A 17,557-nucleotide genomic window follows, 5' to 3' on the forward strand; every position below is an offset into this window, starting at 1 on the left:
AAATGTAGAGTTACAGGGATAGGGTGGGCATGTGAGTCTGGGTGGGATGTTCTTCAGTGGATTGGTACAGACTTAATGGACCAAATGGCCTCTTTCTGCACTTTAGGTATCCTATGTACGTGGTTTTTAAGATCTGATATGATTCATTATAAACTACCAGCCATAGCCTCCACAAATTGTTTTTGCATTTATCTTCCTTGAAACCTCGAAACACTAACCGGCTGAGCCGCTCAACAATTGTTTACCCATGTGTAGACTATTAACTTCTGAATTTTTTTTTTACTTTGAAGAAACCATCCCATCTGAAATTACTTCAAAGGTGCTATGGCAGAAGCAAATTTCCGTGCGCCAAAAAGGAAGAGAAGAGTGTATGAATCTTATGAAGCTCCTTTTCCTGTGCCATTAACACAAGAAGAAACGACTGCACATGAACAAGAGCATTACTATGCTGAAATTATAAATAACAATGTAATTGTAAGGAACCCAGACAATATGCAAGCCCTGTATGGAAAGGTATTTCAGGATTATTCCTTTCTTTCATTTATTTTCATGGCTTGAATTTGGCATTACAGGGAACAATTTCAAAGTTGGCGGATGACACAGATTGTATTGTAAACAATGACAAAGATGGATAGACATGAGAGGACATAGACTTGCTGGTGAAATGTGAAAACATATCAGATTGAATCCAGTGTAAGTAGGTGCTTCATTTTGGTGGGAAGAATCAGGCAAGATCATACGAGCTAAGCTGTAGAATTTTAAAGGCTGATGCAAGAAAGTAAAAGATAGAAGGATTTTACAAACATTTCGTTGAAGATACCAAGACAGATTAACAATTCAGTTAATAAAGCATATGAGATCCCAGACTTTATAAATTGAGGCATTGAGTACAAAAGTTAGGAACATTTTCAGGTTTCAACTGCAGTATTATGTCTAATTCTGAGCACTACAAGTTAGGAAGAATGCAAAGGGTTTTTGGCCAAAACATTGATTCTCCCGCTCCTCAGGTTTCCAGATGAAGGGCCTGTGTCCAAAGTGTTGATTCTTTAGCTCCTTGGATGCTGCTTGTGTTGCTGTGCTTTTCCAGCACCACAGTTGACAGTTTTCCACATTGCCAGGCAGATACCAGTGTTGTAGCTGTATTGGAACAGCTTGACTAGAGGTGCAGTTAATTCTGGAGCTCAAGGCTTCAGTGCTATCTTCAGAATGTTGTCAGGACCCATCTGATTCTTGATATCACATGGTGTGAATCAGATTGACTGATGATGGGCACCTGTGACACTACATGCACCAAGAGAATGCTGAGATAGATCATCCACTTGGCTGAATATGGTTTCAAATGCAAACAAACACAAGTTGATGGAAAATGTCAGCAGGTTTGGCTGCATCTGTGGAGAGAAATCAAAGTTAATGTTTTGTGTCCAGTGACCTCCTTTCAGAACGGTTTCAAATGCTTCAGCCTTGTCTAGTGCATCTGTGTGTTGACCTCTCCCCTCATTAAGGATGGAAATATTTGTGGAGTCTCCTCCTCCAGTGAGTTGTTTCATTGTCAACCATCATTCGCGACTGGATGCGACTGGACTGCAAAGCTTAGATCTGATCTGTTGGTTGTGGGATTGCTTAGCTCTGATTATCGTATGCTGTTTTGCAAGCAAGTAGTCCGGTGTTGTAACTTTATCAGGTTGCTGATTTGTTTTTAGGTACGCCTGGTGCTGCTTCTGACAACTAGGGTTAATCCCCAGGCTTCATGTTAATAGCCAGAATATGCCAGGCCATGAGGTTACAGATTGTGGTTAAATAAAATGCTGCTGCTGATAGCCCACAGTGCCTCACACATGCCCAGTTTTGATCTGTGAGATCTGTTTATCATCTACAACATTTAAAACAATGGAAATGCTACACAGGATAATGGAGTAAAAATGAAACTTTACCTCAGTCAGGTTGTACACTGGTCATTCTTACCGATACTGTCATTGGCAGATGTATCTGCAACAGATAGATTGATACCAGTTGATCCATTTGGTTTCATTCCTTTCTTTAGACTTTTTAACAGTTTGAGGGTGGCTTTCCAGGCCATTAAAGAGGCAACCAGATTGCTGTGGGTCTGGAGTCACATGTAGCCAGACCAGGTAGGGATGGCAAATTTCCTTCTCTAAAGGGCATTAGTAAACCAGGTGGGCTTTTACAACAGTCAAGGGTTTTGTGATTATTGTTAGACAAGCTTTTTACTTCCACTTTATTTTCCTGAATTTAAATTCCACCAGCTGTTGTGGTTGGATTTGATTCCACATTTCCAGAACAGTAGTAGCCTGAGCCACTGAATTACCGGTCCAGCAGCTACACTACTGCCTTCCCCTTTTTATTCATTCATTCATGGGATATGGGTGTTGCTTGGTGACGAGTATTTATTACCCATCCCTAATTTCCCCCTTGAGAAGGTGGTGATGAGCTGCCTTCTAGAGCTGCTGCAGAGCATGTGCTGTAGCTAGACCCACATTGCCTTTAGGGAGGGATATCCAGGATATTGACCCAGCGATAGTGAAGGAATGGCGATATATTTCTGCGTCAGGATGATGAGTGCCATGGAGGAGAACTTAAAGGTGATGATGTTCCATTACAAGAATAATTCCAGAGATGAAGAATTTCAGTTACATGGAGCAGCTGAATTTTCTCCTTAGAATTGTGAAGATTGAGAGAGGATTAGATGTATTTATTATCACAAAGAGTTCAGATGGAGCATGAGAAGAAACTGTTTCCAATGGCTTATCAGTTAGTACCAAGGGAGCACAGATTTAAACTGATTGGCAGAGAACTGGCAGCAACATGATTTAAAAACCTCTACGCAGTGTAGGAGTCAATACAGACTCAATCATACCCTTCAAAAGGAAACTCAATTAATATTTGAAGGGAAAAAACGAATTAAGCAATACAAGGAAAAAGAAGAGAATGGATTAATTGGATATTAACTGGCCTCTTGCAAGGTTTGTGAAGGTTTGTAGTTCAGGTTGAGATTTAGGGTGTAGGTTTGCTCGCTGAGCTGTAGGTTGAATATCCAGACGTTTCATTACCTGGCTAGGTAACATCATCAGTGGCGACCTCCAAGTGAAGCGAAGCTGTTGTCTCCTGCTTTCTATTTATATCTTTCTCCTGGATGGGTTCCTGGGGTTTGTGGTGATGTCACTTGGAGGTCGCCACTGATGATGTTACCTAGCCAGGTAATGAAACATCTGGATATCAAACCTACAGCTCAGTGAGCAAACCTACACCCTAAACTGGCCTGTTTTTACTATCTGAAGTCACGTGATGCCAAGTTACAGTCCAACAAGTTTATTTAAGATCACAAGCTTTCAAGCTGCTGCTCCTTACCAGATGAAGGATGGTGCTTCGAAAATTTGTGATTTTAAATAAACCTGTTGAACGATAACCTGGTGTTATGTGACTTCTGATTTGACCTCCCAAGTCCAACACCAGCATCTCCACATCATGTTTTACTATATTATAACAGCATGGTCTTAGTTCAACTCTTGAAACAAAAAGTTTGATAATGTTGACAAATCTTGTTAATTTTCTTTTGTTTCAAGGGTTATTTCGGAAAAGGGGTGTTGTCAAGAAGTCGACCAAATTACAATATTTCAGACCCCACTTTAGCTGCCAAATGGAAAGGTAAGGATCTTCTTTAGTCACTTACTGGCCTTTTGTTTTAACTATCATTTATAAATGATTATTTGTAATGTGTCGTATTGCTGAACATCCACAGTGAATAGTAACCAACTGAATTCAATTTGGCAACAGGTTAGTCACCCTCAGTAAGAGACCTTTTTTTTTAAAGCTGTTTCATTTCTTCCTTCCATCTCTGCCTACTCCAGTTCAATTGTGTCTGTGGGATAACAGCAGCATCTTTCTTAAGTTAGTGGCTTTGAGTTAGTGGTTAGGTGCGGCTGGATATAAAGTACAGACGATGAAGGACTCAGATACCAGTTGAAGAACCAGTAGGAGACTGACATTACGTCCATGAGGGAGGTGCCTCCCAAACTAAATGCCTGTTGTCCAGTCAGCAGCAGATCTTCTGCAGAAAAGGGACTTAGGAGATCGAAATCCCACTTTCCAAAAGCTTCCAGGTAACTGGAGGCTATCAGTGCCACCAAGAGTGGCAGTTGCTGCCGGTAATGTTCTGAGGACATTGATAGGGATAATTGGTGGATCTCCAGATGTGGGTTAGTGAGTGAGGATAAGATGGGAGTTACAGGCAGTGGGGGCCTTGGAAGTTTGGAGGTTAGATGTGTGGTAGTTATCATCAGCCCAACCCTCTTCCCTCCCTTCCACCCAACACAATCAATCCCCACCTACCAACATTTGGCAACATTTAAGGTCAGGCTAGCCTCATGTATGCAGAACTGAAGAAATTATATCAAATATCACATCCTTTAAAGTAAGTTAAAGTAACTAAAACATAGTAATTTTTTTTATCTAATTGGTCTTTTCCTTGGTGTTTTATTCATGTCTGGTATTATGAGATTCTGTTCAGTATCTGTTTACAATTCCCTGATTTCCAACATAAATATTCTGACCTTAATCTGTAAAAACTGAATAATAGTTCAAAATGCCAGTATGCTATCTGAAAGGAAAGTGAAAGCCATTGAAACTATTTGTTTTCAGACAATGGGAAGGTCTTGAACATATTTGATTGTAGGTTAGACCCAGACTTCAATAATGATTTCTTGTTAGTTGGATATAGCAATCAGCCAGCATGTTTGTCATGAACTACATACCAAGAAATTGTGTTTATTTTTAAGATTGTAGCTTTGATTAGAAATTTTAGCAAACTAATTCACAACTTGTGGAAAGGTTAATCCAGAGCCAACTGAGACAGCAGGAACAGTGACTGCTAATTTGTGATTTAGACCATAAGATACAGGAGCAGAATTAGGTCTTTAGCCCATGGGTCTGCTCCATCTTTTGATCATTCTCCTGCCTTCGCCCTGTAACCCTTGATCCATTTACTGGAATTCTCTCCCTAAGTGGTGTCGGTCACCCCATAGCAAGTGGACTGCAGCAGTTCAAGAAGGCAATTCACCACCACCTTTACAAGGGCAACCAGTAACTGGTAATAAATGCTGGCCAGCCATTGACACCCATATCCCATAAGTGAATAAAAAGGCCAAGAACCTTTATACCTCTGTTTTAAATACACTCAATTACTTGGCTTCTATATTGAATTGAATTGAACTTATTGTTACATGTACTGAGGCACAGTGAAAAGCTTTGCTTGCAAACAATACAAGCAGATCGCCCTTCGCAGCAATGAGTTCCACAGATTAACCATCTTCAGGATGAGGACGTTTCCTCCTTTATTTCAGTTCTAAAGGGTCATCCCTTCATCTTGAGGCTGTATCCTTGGGTCCTAGTCTCTCCTACTAGTGGAAATATCTAATCCACATCCACTCTATCCAGGCCTCTCCGTATTCTGTAAGCTTCAATTAGATCCCTCTTTGTCCTTCTGAACTTATTCAAGTACAGATCCAGATCCTCAACTGCTCCTCCTATGAACAAACCCTTCAGTCCCACAATCATTCTTGTAAACCTCCTCTGGACCCAGTGCATGGCCGGCACATCCTTCCTTAGATACGGGGCCCAAACCTGTTTGCAATATTCTAATTGCAATTTGACCAGAGGCTTATACAGCCTCAGCAGTATATTCCTGATCTTCTATAGTTGCCCTCTAAAAATGAATTCTGGATTAGAGTGGTTCTGGAAAAGGACAGCAGTTCAGGCAGCATCTGAGAAGCAGGAAAATCGATGTTTCATGCAAAAGCCCTTCCTCAGGGATACAGGCAGAGTGCCTGAAGAGTGGAGAGATAAATGAGAGGAGGGTGGGGGTGAAACGTCGATTTTTCCTGCTCCTCAGATGCTACCTGAATTGCTGTGCTTTTCCAGCACCATTCTAATCCAAAATCTGGTTTCCAGTATCTGCAGTCATTGTTTTTACCTCTAAAAATGAATGCCAACATTGCATTTGTCTTCCTAACTACCAACTGAACCTGCATGTTAACATAAAGAGAATCCTGACATAGGACTCCAGATTTCCTTTGTGCTTCAGATTTCCGAAGCCTTTCCCATTTATAAAATAGTCTACACCTCTACTCTTTCTTCCAACATTGAATTCCATCTTCCACTTCTTTGCCCACTCTTAGCCTGTCCAAATCCTTCTGCAGCTTCCCCGTTTTCTCAACACTAACTCTCTCTGCACCAGTCTTTGTGTCATCTGCAAACATAGCAACAATGCCCTCAGTTCCTTAATCCAGACCATTAATGTGTAATGTGAACAATTGTGGATTCAGATGTTTTAAGTAACTTTGTTTCTTCATATTCTGCTTTGTTCCACTTGAGGACGTTTCAATTTGTTTTTTAAAAATCATGGAGGGATGTACCTGACAGCAGGTGCATATACAAGAGGAGTCAGTTATTAAAATGTCCAGACCAGGCTTTCATTTGGTTAGCTATTGGGTAATAAGTGCATTCCTCAGTCTATAGGGCATAATGCCTATATTGCCTGAAAGAATGATTGCTAATGCTACGTTTGAGAGAATATTTCCTGCATTTGTCACAGCAGCAGTAATTTTGGCTGGCAAGCTATCTATAGAACAAATTACTTATGTTCCTTATTACATTTTGGAAGTGAAGAAGTTTAGTCAGATAATTTAATTCAGCTATGATTCTCAGAACAGATGAAATGCATTAATTTTACCCTTTTGGTTTGTAGATTCCAATCTTCTGCATCTGCCCATAATTTCATCAACAAAGTAAGTCTGGGACTGTCATGACAATTTTTTTGCATGTGATTCAGTATTCCTATTCCACTTAATATGTTTCTCTGCTACTGCTTTGCTTTTTATTGTTTTGGAAGTAATTTTCATTTGTTGCATTCATCTCTGTAGTAAGACCCTAAATGAATTTCATTACTGTTGGCAAATGATTGGCAAGAGGAGGAAAAAAGACAATCACTCGTATATTTTGTAAGGAGAGTAAAGCAGTTTGTGAAAATGCTGGTTGGAGAGCATGTAGCCTATTTGAAAAGTAGAATATTTAATGTAGTTAAGTTAAAACAGTTAAGGTTAAACAGACTTTGGGAGGATTGCTCTTTGATATGTGAAATTTCAGTTTATTTGCAGTGTTTTTATTTTAATTTTCTTCCCTATTCCTTTGAGTTTCAATATTATCAAAGTGTGTGTCATGTGTATTTGCATCTGAAGAAGAGTCATAGGACTTGAAATATTAACTCTGTTTTCTCTCCACAGATGCCGCTAGACCTGCTGAGTTTCTTCAGCAATTTCTGTCTTTGTTTGTTTCAGATCTCCAGCATCTAGAATTCTTTATTTTATTTTTGTATATTGTTTCAAGGCAGTAGTCTGTACGTATGCTGACAACATAGAGTTCTATTGGCCTTATCACTTCTCCTGGAAACTCAACTGCCCCACTATTAGAATGCCTGTCTGACTTAATGTCACAGTTGAGCCAATTATTATGTTCCTGTAGCAGAATGTTGGAATAACGAAAGCATTAATCTCCATTGTTCCTTCCCAGTCTACTCACTGAGGCTGCCTTAGACAGTTGGCAACTCCACTCTGAAAAACCTGTTCTTCTAAGTTAATTTTCAGTATGTAACTATTTCTACTCTTCAGCACTTTCATCATAGCCAAACCAGTTCTCCTTTTGTTTTCACCTCCATAACTGATTTCTGTAACCCTTTTCTCATTGATCTTTAAAGCTGTGCCCTTTATTTTGTTTTATTCATTCATGTGATATGGGCACAACCAGCATTTATTGCCCTTGCTTAATTGTTCAGAATGCAGTTAAGTGTCACCCACATTGCTGGGTGTGCAGTCACATGTAGCCTGACCAGGTAAGACTGACAGTTTTCCTTCCCTAAAGGACATTAATGAACTAGCTGGGTTTTATTTTAACCCCTGACAATCAGCAATGGTTTCATAGCCATCATTTGGACTCTAATTCTCAGATTACTATTATTGAATTCAAATTCCACTGTCTGCCATGGTGGAATTTGAACCCAGATTCCCAAAACATTGCCCATGTCTGTGGGCTAATAGTCTATCTATTAACAATCGCTAGATTAAAGTCCAGTGATAAATCCATTAGGCCACTGCTTGCCTTGCATAAACTCCTTCACCAACACATTCCACCCTGACCTTATATTCACCTGGACCATCTCTGACAACCTCCCTCCCCTTCCTGGACCCCTCCATCTCTGCCAACAGTGACCGACTCAACACCGACATTTTCTACAAATGCACCAACTCCCACAGCTACCTGGATTACACGTTCTCCCACTCTGCCTCCTGCAAAAATGGTATCCCTTATTCCCAAATCCTATGCCTCCACTGCATCTGCTCCCAGGAGGACCAATTCGGCCACAGAACACACCAGATGGTCTCCTCCTTCAATTTCCTCACCCATGTGGTTGATGATGCCCTCCATCGCATCTCATCCATTTCCCGCACCTCCGCCCTCGAACCCCACTCCTCCAACCACAGCAAGGACAGAAACCCCTAGTCCTCACCTTCCACCCCACCAACCTCGGTAGACATTGCATCATCCTCCGCCATTTCTGCCACCTACAAACAGACCCCACCACCAGAGATATATTTCCCTACCCGCTTTCCGTAAAGACTATTCCCTCCGCGACTACCTCGTCACGTCCACACCCACCAACAACCCACCCTCCTCTCTGGGCACCTTCCCCTGCCACTGGAGGAACTGCAAAACCTGCGCCCACCTCCACCCCCCCACACCACCTACATCCAAGGCCCCAAAGGAGCCCTCCACATCCATCAAAGTTTCACTTGTACATCCACAGATGTCATTTACTGTATCCGTTGCTCCCGATGCGGTCCCCTCTACATTGGGGAGATAGGATGCCTACTTGCAGAGTGCATCAGAGAACATCTCCAGGACACCTGCACCAACCAACCTCACCGCCCAATGGCCGATCACTTTAAATCCCCCTCCCACTCTGCCGAGGCATGCAGGTCCTGGGCCTCCTCCATTGCCACTTCCTTACCACCCAACGCCTGGAGGAAGAATGCCTCATCTTCTGCCTCGAGACCCTTCAACTCCACGGCACCAATGTGGATTTCACCAATTTTCCCTACCCTCCACCTTATCCCAGTTCCGGCCTTTCAGCTCAGCACCGCTCTCGTGATCTGTCCCACCTGTCCATCTTCCTTCCCAACTATCCGCTCCACCCTTTCCCACCCACCCCAACCTATCGCCTTTACCCCCACCTCCATCCACCTATCAGACTCTCACCTACTTTTGCAGCCCCAACCCTCTCCCATTTATCTCTCCACCCCCGAGACTCTCAGCCTCATTCCTGATGAAGATGTTGTGCCCGAATTGTTGATTTTTCTCTTTCTCGGATGCTGCCTGACCTGCTGTGCTTTTCCAGCACCACACACACTTGACTCTAACCTCCAGCATCTGCAATCCTCACTTTTGCCCTGCATAAATTCCAACTTGTTCATATCCTGTCTGGAGTATATTCTACTCACTAATTACTCTATTCAGTGACAGACTCTGCTGGTTCTCTCCCAGGCAGCATCTCACTTTCAAATCACACTCCTCTTATAAATTGCTTCAACTCTGATCCATCCTCCTGTCTGCAAATATTGCAGCCTTTTTGTTGTCTAAGCAGTCTTCTGTGTATTTTCGTCCCTCCATTCGGTCAGAGCTGGAGACGTCTCGAGCTTCTCAGCTTGATTTTTGTAGAATCTTACAGACCACAGATTGTAGAATCTTGGTGGGCGGCACGGTGGCACAGTGGTTAGCACTGCTGCCTCACAGCGCCAGAGACCCAGGTTCAATTCCCGACTCAGGCCACTGACTGTGTGGAGTTTGCACATTCTCCCCGTGTCTGCGTGGGTTTCCTCCGGGTGCTCCGGTTTCCTCTCTCAGTCCAAAGATGTGCGGGTCAGGTGAATTGGCCATGCTAAATTGCCCGTGGTGTTAGGTAAAAGGGTAAATGTAGGGGAATGGGTGGGTTGCGCTTCGGCGGGTCGGTGTGGACTTGTTGGGCCGAAGGGCCTGTTTCCACACTGTAAAGTAATCTTGAAAACGAGAAGGCCATTTGGCCCATTGTGCCTGTGCAGGATCTTTTGAAAGGATCAGTTGATCCCACTCTCCAATTTTGTCTCCATTGCATTGCAGTTTACTCCTTATCAAGCCTTTATCCAATTTTCTTACAGCTGAACATCCTTTCCTCTTCCTCCGTTCCTAAATTTGTCCCCATCCTTATTTCCTCCTCTAAAGATGTATTCAGTAACTACCTCTAGAAATCTTTGCAAGCAACCTTGAATGATTAACCTGACCTTGTCACTCCATGATTGATGGGTGTTTTCAAGTATATGCTTATTTTGTTTCAGATTTCCAGCAATATTTTGCATTTTGTTGAAAGTCTACCTGTTAGTTCATACCTCAGCCAAATGTGTCATTTCTACTTTGTGTCCATATGAAGCGTTAAGGCGATTTCTTTTAATTTTAAAACAATAGCTTAAATTGAGTTTTATTTCTGCTGTGTGAGGTGTATTGAGATCCAAGTATTTACTTTACTTCTTTTACGTACTTAATGTCTGTCTGTAATAAAATACTCTTGGCCCTCCAACAAGGAGCTGCAATGTGTTATGTGAGAGGCATGGGATGTGTGGGTCTCTATCTTTTAATTACTTTGTGTCTGGTGTCATGTCCACACAGGCTCACTCTACAATGGCCCACATGATAGCACTAGGCAGGACACTGCACATTTCAATTGGTTTCCTCCAACCCACTGCCATTGTGCTGAGTTGAGTGCTTTTGTAAACTTCCAACACAAAGCAATGAAACCATTGAAAATACATTTTTAAAAAAGAATACTTTGTACTTTTTGAGGATGTCTTCCCTGGAAGTGTTATCACTGGTACTCACTAGCAAATCGTTACTTTGTTTTCCTTATCACCACAGGTTTCAGCACCATTTTGAGTGGGCTAAAAGTCTCCTGCAAGAACAAGGGCTGGAAGATACTTTCATTGAGAAGATGTTGGAAAATTATACAAAACCAATAGAGTTGTCATACAATAGAAGGAGAAGTGAATCAGGTGACAGTTCACAAGAAATAAATAGTAATTCCCAAGTCTATACAGCTAAGGAAGAGTCTGGTGAAAGAGCTGAAAATACACATAATGGAGAAAATCAACCTGTCAAAAGCACTCGAAATAAGGCGCATCATTTGGAAAGTGTTGCGCTTTATGATCCTTTAGCAAAAATAGGCCATGCAGACTGTGAAACAGCTGGCAGGGAAGCTCGAACAGAAGGGCACTGTCCCAGGCATGATGATCTCATTCTTCACTGTGGCTGCCAATACCCAGATGATGTGAACGAAGGTCTGCAAAACGATTCAAGTAAAGATGACAAAATGTCCACTGAACATGATTATGTTCTAGTGGTAGAAAACACACTACTATGTGATGGTAAAGAATTGAGTAGAAAAGTGAGTATAATGATTTAGAGATTGTGTTTAACTGTGCATTAGAATTCTCATCATGTGCCTGAAGGTGGATGTGAATATTGCTGAAGGCATCGTGTCTATGTTTTGAAGAATTCTGATACAGTACAATTAATTCAAACTAATTTGTTACGTGGAAGTAAATTGTCAGTTTGGCAGGAATTTAACAATGAAATTCAGCCATTATGGCCTGAAGATCAATTGAATCGGGTTCATTTCATATGGGATATCTCAAACTCAATATGAAAAACGCAATTGCAAATTCCATAATGAATAATCAAGATAATTAGTACAGCACCTGCAACACTTCAACTTTCAAGCCACCAGGTGCATTCATCTTCTCAAAAAATTTAACTAACTTTAAAAATGGAAACCTACAATAATTTAATTATCAGCTGCATCAAAAGATCTCCATCATTCTAACTAAGAAATAGGTTTACTCATGATTCCTCTCGTTAACAATGAACAATCTTAAGTGGCCATTATCTTTCCAAACCACAGGCTACTATGGACCAGCCATAGGGCTGCTCTCTCATTAAAGACAGAGATGATTGGTGGTGGTATAACCTGAGGATCAGGATGGCTCAAGTGAGGGAAGAGTCGAGAAGGAGAGTTCTTCATGGTAACCTTGGGTGGTGTGGAATTGAGCCCACACTGTTATCATTCTGTGTCACAGGCCAGCTGACCTGATTGACCCCCAAATGAAACAAAACCAAAAATTGCTGAGGAAACTCAGTGGGTCTAGCAGCATTTGTGGAGAGAAAGAAGGGTCACTGATTCTGCTTTCTCCTCGCAGATGATGCCAGATCTCATCCAGCAATTTCTGGGGTTTTTTCAGTTTCAGATCTTCAGCATTCACAGTTCTTTGTTTTAATCTATAACATGATCTCAGCTCAGCTTTCCCTTCACAATTGTAGCACTTAACTGTTTCCTGTTCAGTAAGTGCAACACAGCAGTATCACAAATTGCCTGTTAAGACCCTTGGTGTTCATTTTTTTTGTCAAAATATAACCGCCTTGCCACTAAATTGGATTGATGATATATCCGATAATGTGTCAAGTTATTCAGGAATACAACTTTTAGGCTCAGCATCATAATATGCTATTAATTCCATTTTCTGTGTTTGAACCTATTGCTGTAATTCGTAGAAATATCCTACTTGAAGGTTATGATAAGACTTTCAATTCTGCTGCAGCCTGTAAAATGTGCATTTGTAAAGGCAAGAGTAAGCCATTGAGTCCTTTAAGTCTGTTCCCTCACTCACTTTAATGATAACTGGCCTGTTCTGAGTGGTAGCAAGTTCATTAGATGCTCAGGATTTTCCATGATCAATAGTGGTTTGCATCAGATAATAATCTGATAATAGAATAAAAGGAACACTCCTGAATTTGTAGATTGATAACTCTGTAGTTAAGGCTTCTGATTCAGGGCTACAGCATGATCAAAGGGCCCTGTTTAATAGTATCATCTTAAGTCATGAGTCACAGGTAGGACAGTGAAGGCAGCTTTTGGCACACTGGCCTTCATCAATCAGGGCATCGAGTATCGAGGTTGGGAAGTTATGTTGCAATTACACAGGATGTTGGTGAGACCGCATTTGGAGTATTGTGTTTAGTTTTCGTCACCTTGCCATAGGAAGGATATTATTAAAACTGGAAAGAGCGCAAAAGAAATTTACAAGAATGTTGCAAAGACTCAACAGTCTGAGTTATAAGGAGAGGTTGGACGAGCTAGGACATTTTTTTTCTTTAGAGGGTAGGAGACTCGAGGGACCTGATAGAAGTGTATACGATCATGAGAGGTAGAGATAGGGTAAATACACTCAGTCTTTTTCCCAGGGTTGGGGACTTGAAGACTAGAGACATCAGTTTAAGTTTAGAGGGGAAAAAATAAAAAGGAACCTGAGGGGCACTGTTTTTACACAGAGGGTGGTATGCATATGGAATGAGCTACCAGCAGAAATGGTTGAGGTGTGTACATTAATAACATTTAAAAAGCATTTAGACAAATACATGGATAGGAAAGGATTAGGAGGATGTGGTCCAAGTGCAGGGAAATAGGGTTGGCATGGATGGACATTTTGGGAGACAATGTTGGACAGGGTTGGGGGGCAGGGTGGGCATGGACGGGGTTGGGGGGTGGACGGTGGGTGGGGGGGGGGGGGGGGGGGGTAGGGTCTCGTGCATGGTGTGCTGCTGCCTAGACTCCTGAACAGGGAGTGGACTTAGCAGAAAACGTCAAGCCTCCAGGGAAAAGGCATTGAATCAGTTAACCGAATAATCAATTATCCGAATGCAATAATGCCTGCCCATCTCGTTCGGATAATCGAGGTTCCTCTGTGATGTGATTTTATTATCTAGCACTGTAATTTCATATAAGCGCATGCAAAACAAAGTAGCTCCAAGTAATTCATTGAAAAAAAAATGGGCTTACCTTATAAATTGTTTTCCTTAGCCTGTAGTCACAGAGAGATTAGTCTGCAAGAGGAACCCATTCCGAGTTTTTGAATATCTTCAACTCAGTTTGGAAGAGGTATGATAAAGTTTGGAAATAAAGAACCATGTGTAAATTTTGGTTTTTAACTGGTTAGTAAAGTGAATTTTTTTTTAAATTAAAGTATAACTTGAAAACTCAAAAATGCCTATTATACAACTCATAATGTGTAAGATATGTTACAGAATATTTAACTTTTTAATTGTTTGGTTAATGTAGCTGTTTAATCTATCTTACGACATAAGCAACTTTTATATGCGATGAATTTAGTGATTGCTGCATCATGTACGTTATAACTATCGGTTATAACTATCAAGCAGTTATAGCTATTGTTCTTTATATTTTATGGTAATTTTTTGTTTAATATTTATTAATTCATATTTCTTAATATGGTTGTTTTTTTTCCATTTAAAAATCAAAGGTTTTGTTTAATTAAGTTACATTTGCAATATTGCTGTTTCTGATAGATTGCTAAAGTTAGCCATGCAAAATCTTTACTCGTAGCTCATATATGTAAATTAATACCCAACTCTGTGCTGTTTCAGGCCTTTTTCCTTGTCTATGCCTTAGGATGTTTAACCATTTATCATAATGAGGTGAGTTTTTTTTTGTTTTCCACTTCATTAAAAAATGAGAAAATTGACTTGGGTACTGTCAATGGTTCAGCAACTCTATCAACTGATCAGTTAAACCATGCAGAACAAAAAAATGCCAGATTCAAATTGCAGTCAATGTTGAATGAGCTGATCGCCACTGGAGTAGTTAAAGGAAAAATGCAATTGGTCTTCACAGATCAGCATTAAAACTAGGACCTTTTCTCTTCTACAAGTGTGTATTGTGGGGAAAATCACCAGCCTTGGAGTCAGAGTTGGGGTTCAATGAGTTTATTGTACAAAGAAATACCAGAGCTTTCTCTGGTAGAGAAAGACACCACAGCACAGTGGTCAGCTGTGAGTCTTCTCTCAACCCGGACCACATGTCAAGATATTTTTATACATTTTGTGATATAGGTCAGTATTCAGTTTATTTCTCGGTAACATGGTTTGTTTATTGTAAACATTGCAGAATTGTTAATAGTTTTGGTGTCGTCATTGTCAGTTCCAGCATAGCCTTTGTTAATTTCAGAGCGGTCGTTGTCAGTTTCAGTGCAGACATTGTCAATTTCAGTGTCTGCACGAACGTCCATTGCTATGGTAATGAGCGCTAATCGCTCTTCCTGGGAAGGACGATTATTGCAGTCCTGGTTATTATCACTCTATATTGAGTCCGTATCAGACTGTTAGCATTTCTATCAAAGGTGTTGGCTGGACCCACTTCTGTGGGCAGTATACGCTACTCATGTGTATTCTTTCCCCCACGCACCTGGTTGTGAGTGCATTGTGGTGGCCCCAGGCAGTGTCTGCGTTTATCATGCTGTCTCTCTCCATATTGTGGTCCCACGGTCATCTTGTATGTCAAGTGGCCAACTTATGGCTCAGCAGGCATCTTGTGTGTCCATGTGCCTAGTGTCACCCTACACCGTGCCATCTCCCATTTCACTTGCAACTTGTCCATTCTCCACGTTCAAACTCAATCCTGGATGAAAGCATGTTTTGTGCCCTGAAAATTACCAGCTGATTTTTGAAGATGAAAATAATGGGTGTTTTGATTGAAACACCAGAATTTTTGAAAGTATATCATCTACTAAAAATGCAGAGGTTATATTTGGTATGTCTGGTATATGATAATGATATTCTTTTTTATTTTATTTAATTTCAGGAACCTCTGACTATACTCAAATTATGGGAAGTATTTAGTCTGATTCAGCCTGGGTTTAAAACTAACTACATGGGTTATCACCACTTCCGAAGTAAAGGTTGGGTGCCAAAAACTGGACTGAAGTATGGAACAGACCTTTGTAAGTATTGCCTCAGTTTATTTTTACACTGTCTCACTTTGCAATCAGAAAAATGCTCAGACAATAAAAAAAACCAAAGCACCATGATAGATCAGAGGATTTAATAAATTGAGTTGACTGAATTGGCCCAAAATGTCCCAGTTTAATTCTGGCTTGTACCATGATGGTAATCTCAACCAGGGCAACAGTAAATGATTTTCAGCTATGGAGCGTAAAAGATTACTATCAAGTAACTCCTACTGAAAATATAATTCTGGTGTTTGATAAGGAATTGGATAAGTCTAGACCGTACTTTAATTCTCTTTGTTACTTTCAGTTAAAGCTCATGGAATAAATGGCCTCAGCATCTTAGATACAGAATTAGCTGAGTGACTGTGAATAGAGTGATCGTTAATGCAAGTTATTCGTGTTGGAGGAAGGCTTGCAGTGCGGCTCCCTGCCACCAGGGGTCAGTGTTCAAACCTTGGCTTTTCCTGATGTATATAAATGTCTCAGACATTGTGTTGGCAAACTTTAGAACTGTGGCTAATGATACAAAACTTGGAAACACTGTAAACAGTACAGAAGATAGAGTAAAGTCTCTAAAAGCCTTAGTCAAGAGGATTGGTTGAGTAATGAGCGGGTGACAGATGACATTCATTGCGGAGAAATGCGAAATGATTCATTTTGGTAGGACGACCATGGAGAGACAATATAAAATAAAGGGTACAGCTCTAAAGAGGATGGATGAGCAGAGAAATCATGGAGTGTTTAAATCCATAAAAGATTAAAAATGCCAGGTTGAGAGTGTGATTAACAAAGCAGACTGTCTTTTCGGCTTTATTAATACAGCCCAGAATACAAGGAGATTATAAATTTTTATTATAGTTCAGTTTCAACTGGTGTTTTGTATGCCATTTTGTTTTTAACATTTCAGAAAGGATATGAAGGCATTGGGATGGGTGTAAAAACCGGTTTCCACTGGGGAGGAATTTCAGTCATTAAAGCTGAAGGGAAGATGAGAAAGGTAAGATGAGATCTGATGGAGATAGGCAGACTCCTCATGACTTTGAACAGAGTGGGTGGGGAGAAACTGTTCCCACTCGAGGAAAGACCAAGTGCAGGAGAAACATAGATTGTCAAAAGAAGCAAAAGTGATAAAAGGGAAAGAGCTTTTTCACGTGCAAGTGCTTAGCATCTGGAATACCCTGTCTGTGTGTGTGGAGGACACGCGTTTCATCAATGCTTTTGAAATGGAGTTTAGCTGTTGTTTGTTTGAGGGTGGGATTGTGGGGGTGGGAGGGGAGGGGGGGGTGGAGGGAATGGTATGAAGTGCTCATTGACAGAACCAGTGAGGGACACAAATGGCCATGTGTCCTCCTTCTACACTAACAATTCGGCGATTCATGATCACTGCCCAACAACACTCCTCATCAGGTCTTGCACACAAGAAATGGCTGGGATACTGTAGGGCTATGATTTAGTGCAGCTTTCAATCAAAGATGTTAAATTTGGCATACTTTAATGTGTGCAGTTCCTTTCCCTATTGTACCTTTGTACAAAATCTCATAATTTGCATCTGTTAAATTTGACAATGTTGCAAACTCTCAATCCAAAATTCCTTTTAAGTAAGTTCA

General features: G+C 40.9%; 1 protein-coding gene across 3 annotated transcripts in view; it reads left to right on the forward strand.

The window, feature by feature from the left end:
* The window catches only part of tsen2 (TSEN2 tRNA splicing endonuclease subunit), a 29,770-nt gene that overhangs the window by 1,860 nt on the left and 10,353 nt on the right, over window positions 1-17,557 (forward strand). For all 3 annotated transcript variants that reach the window (XR_009645399.1, XM_060835149.1, XM_060835148.1), the window contains exons 2-8: window positions 291-513; window positions 3,582-3,663; window positions 6,761-6,800; window positions 11,011-11,536; window positions 14,006-14,083; window positions 14,590-14,640; window positions 15,803-15,941. Coding sequence is in view for 2 of the 3 variants with exons in the window: in XM_060835149.1 (XP_060691132.1) it covers window positions 325-513; window positions 3,582-3,663; window positions 6,761-6,800; window positions 11,011-11,536; window positions 14,006-14,083; window positions 14,590-14,640; window positions 15,803-15,941 (1,105 nt within the window). In the remaining variant the exon portion in view is untranslated. The remainder of the gene's footprint in view (window positions 1-290; window positions 514-3,581; window positions 3,664-6,760; window positions 6,801-11,010; window positions 11,537-14,005; window positions 14,084-14,589; window positions 14,641-15,802; window positions 15,942-17,557) is intronic.

The sequence above is a fragment of the Hemiscyllium ocellatum genome, chromosome 14, assembly GCF_020745735.1.
Source record: "Hemiscyllium ocellatum isolate sHemOce1 chromosome 14, sHemOce1.pat.X.cur, whole genome shotgun sequence".
NCBI lineage: Eukaryota > Metazoa > Chordata > Chondrichthyes > Orectolobiformes > Hemiscylliidae > Hemiscyllium > Hemiscyllium ocellatum.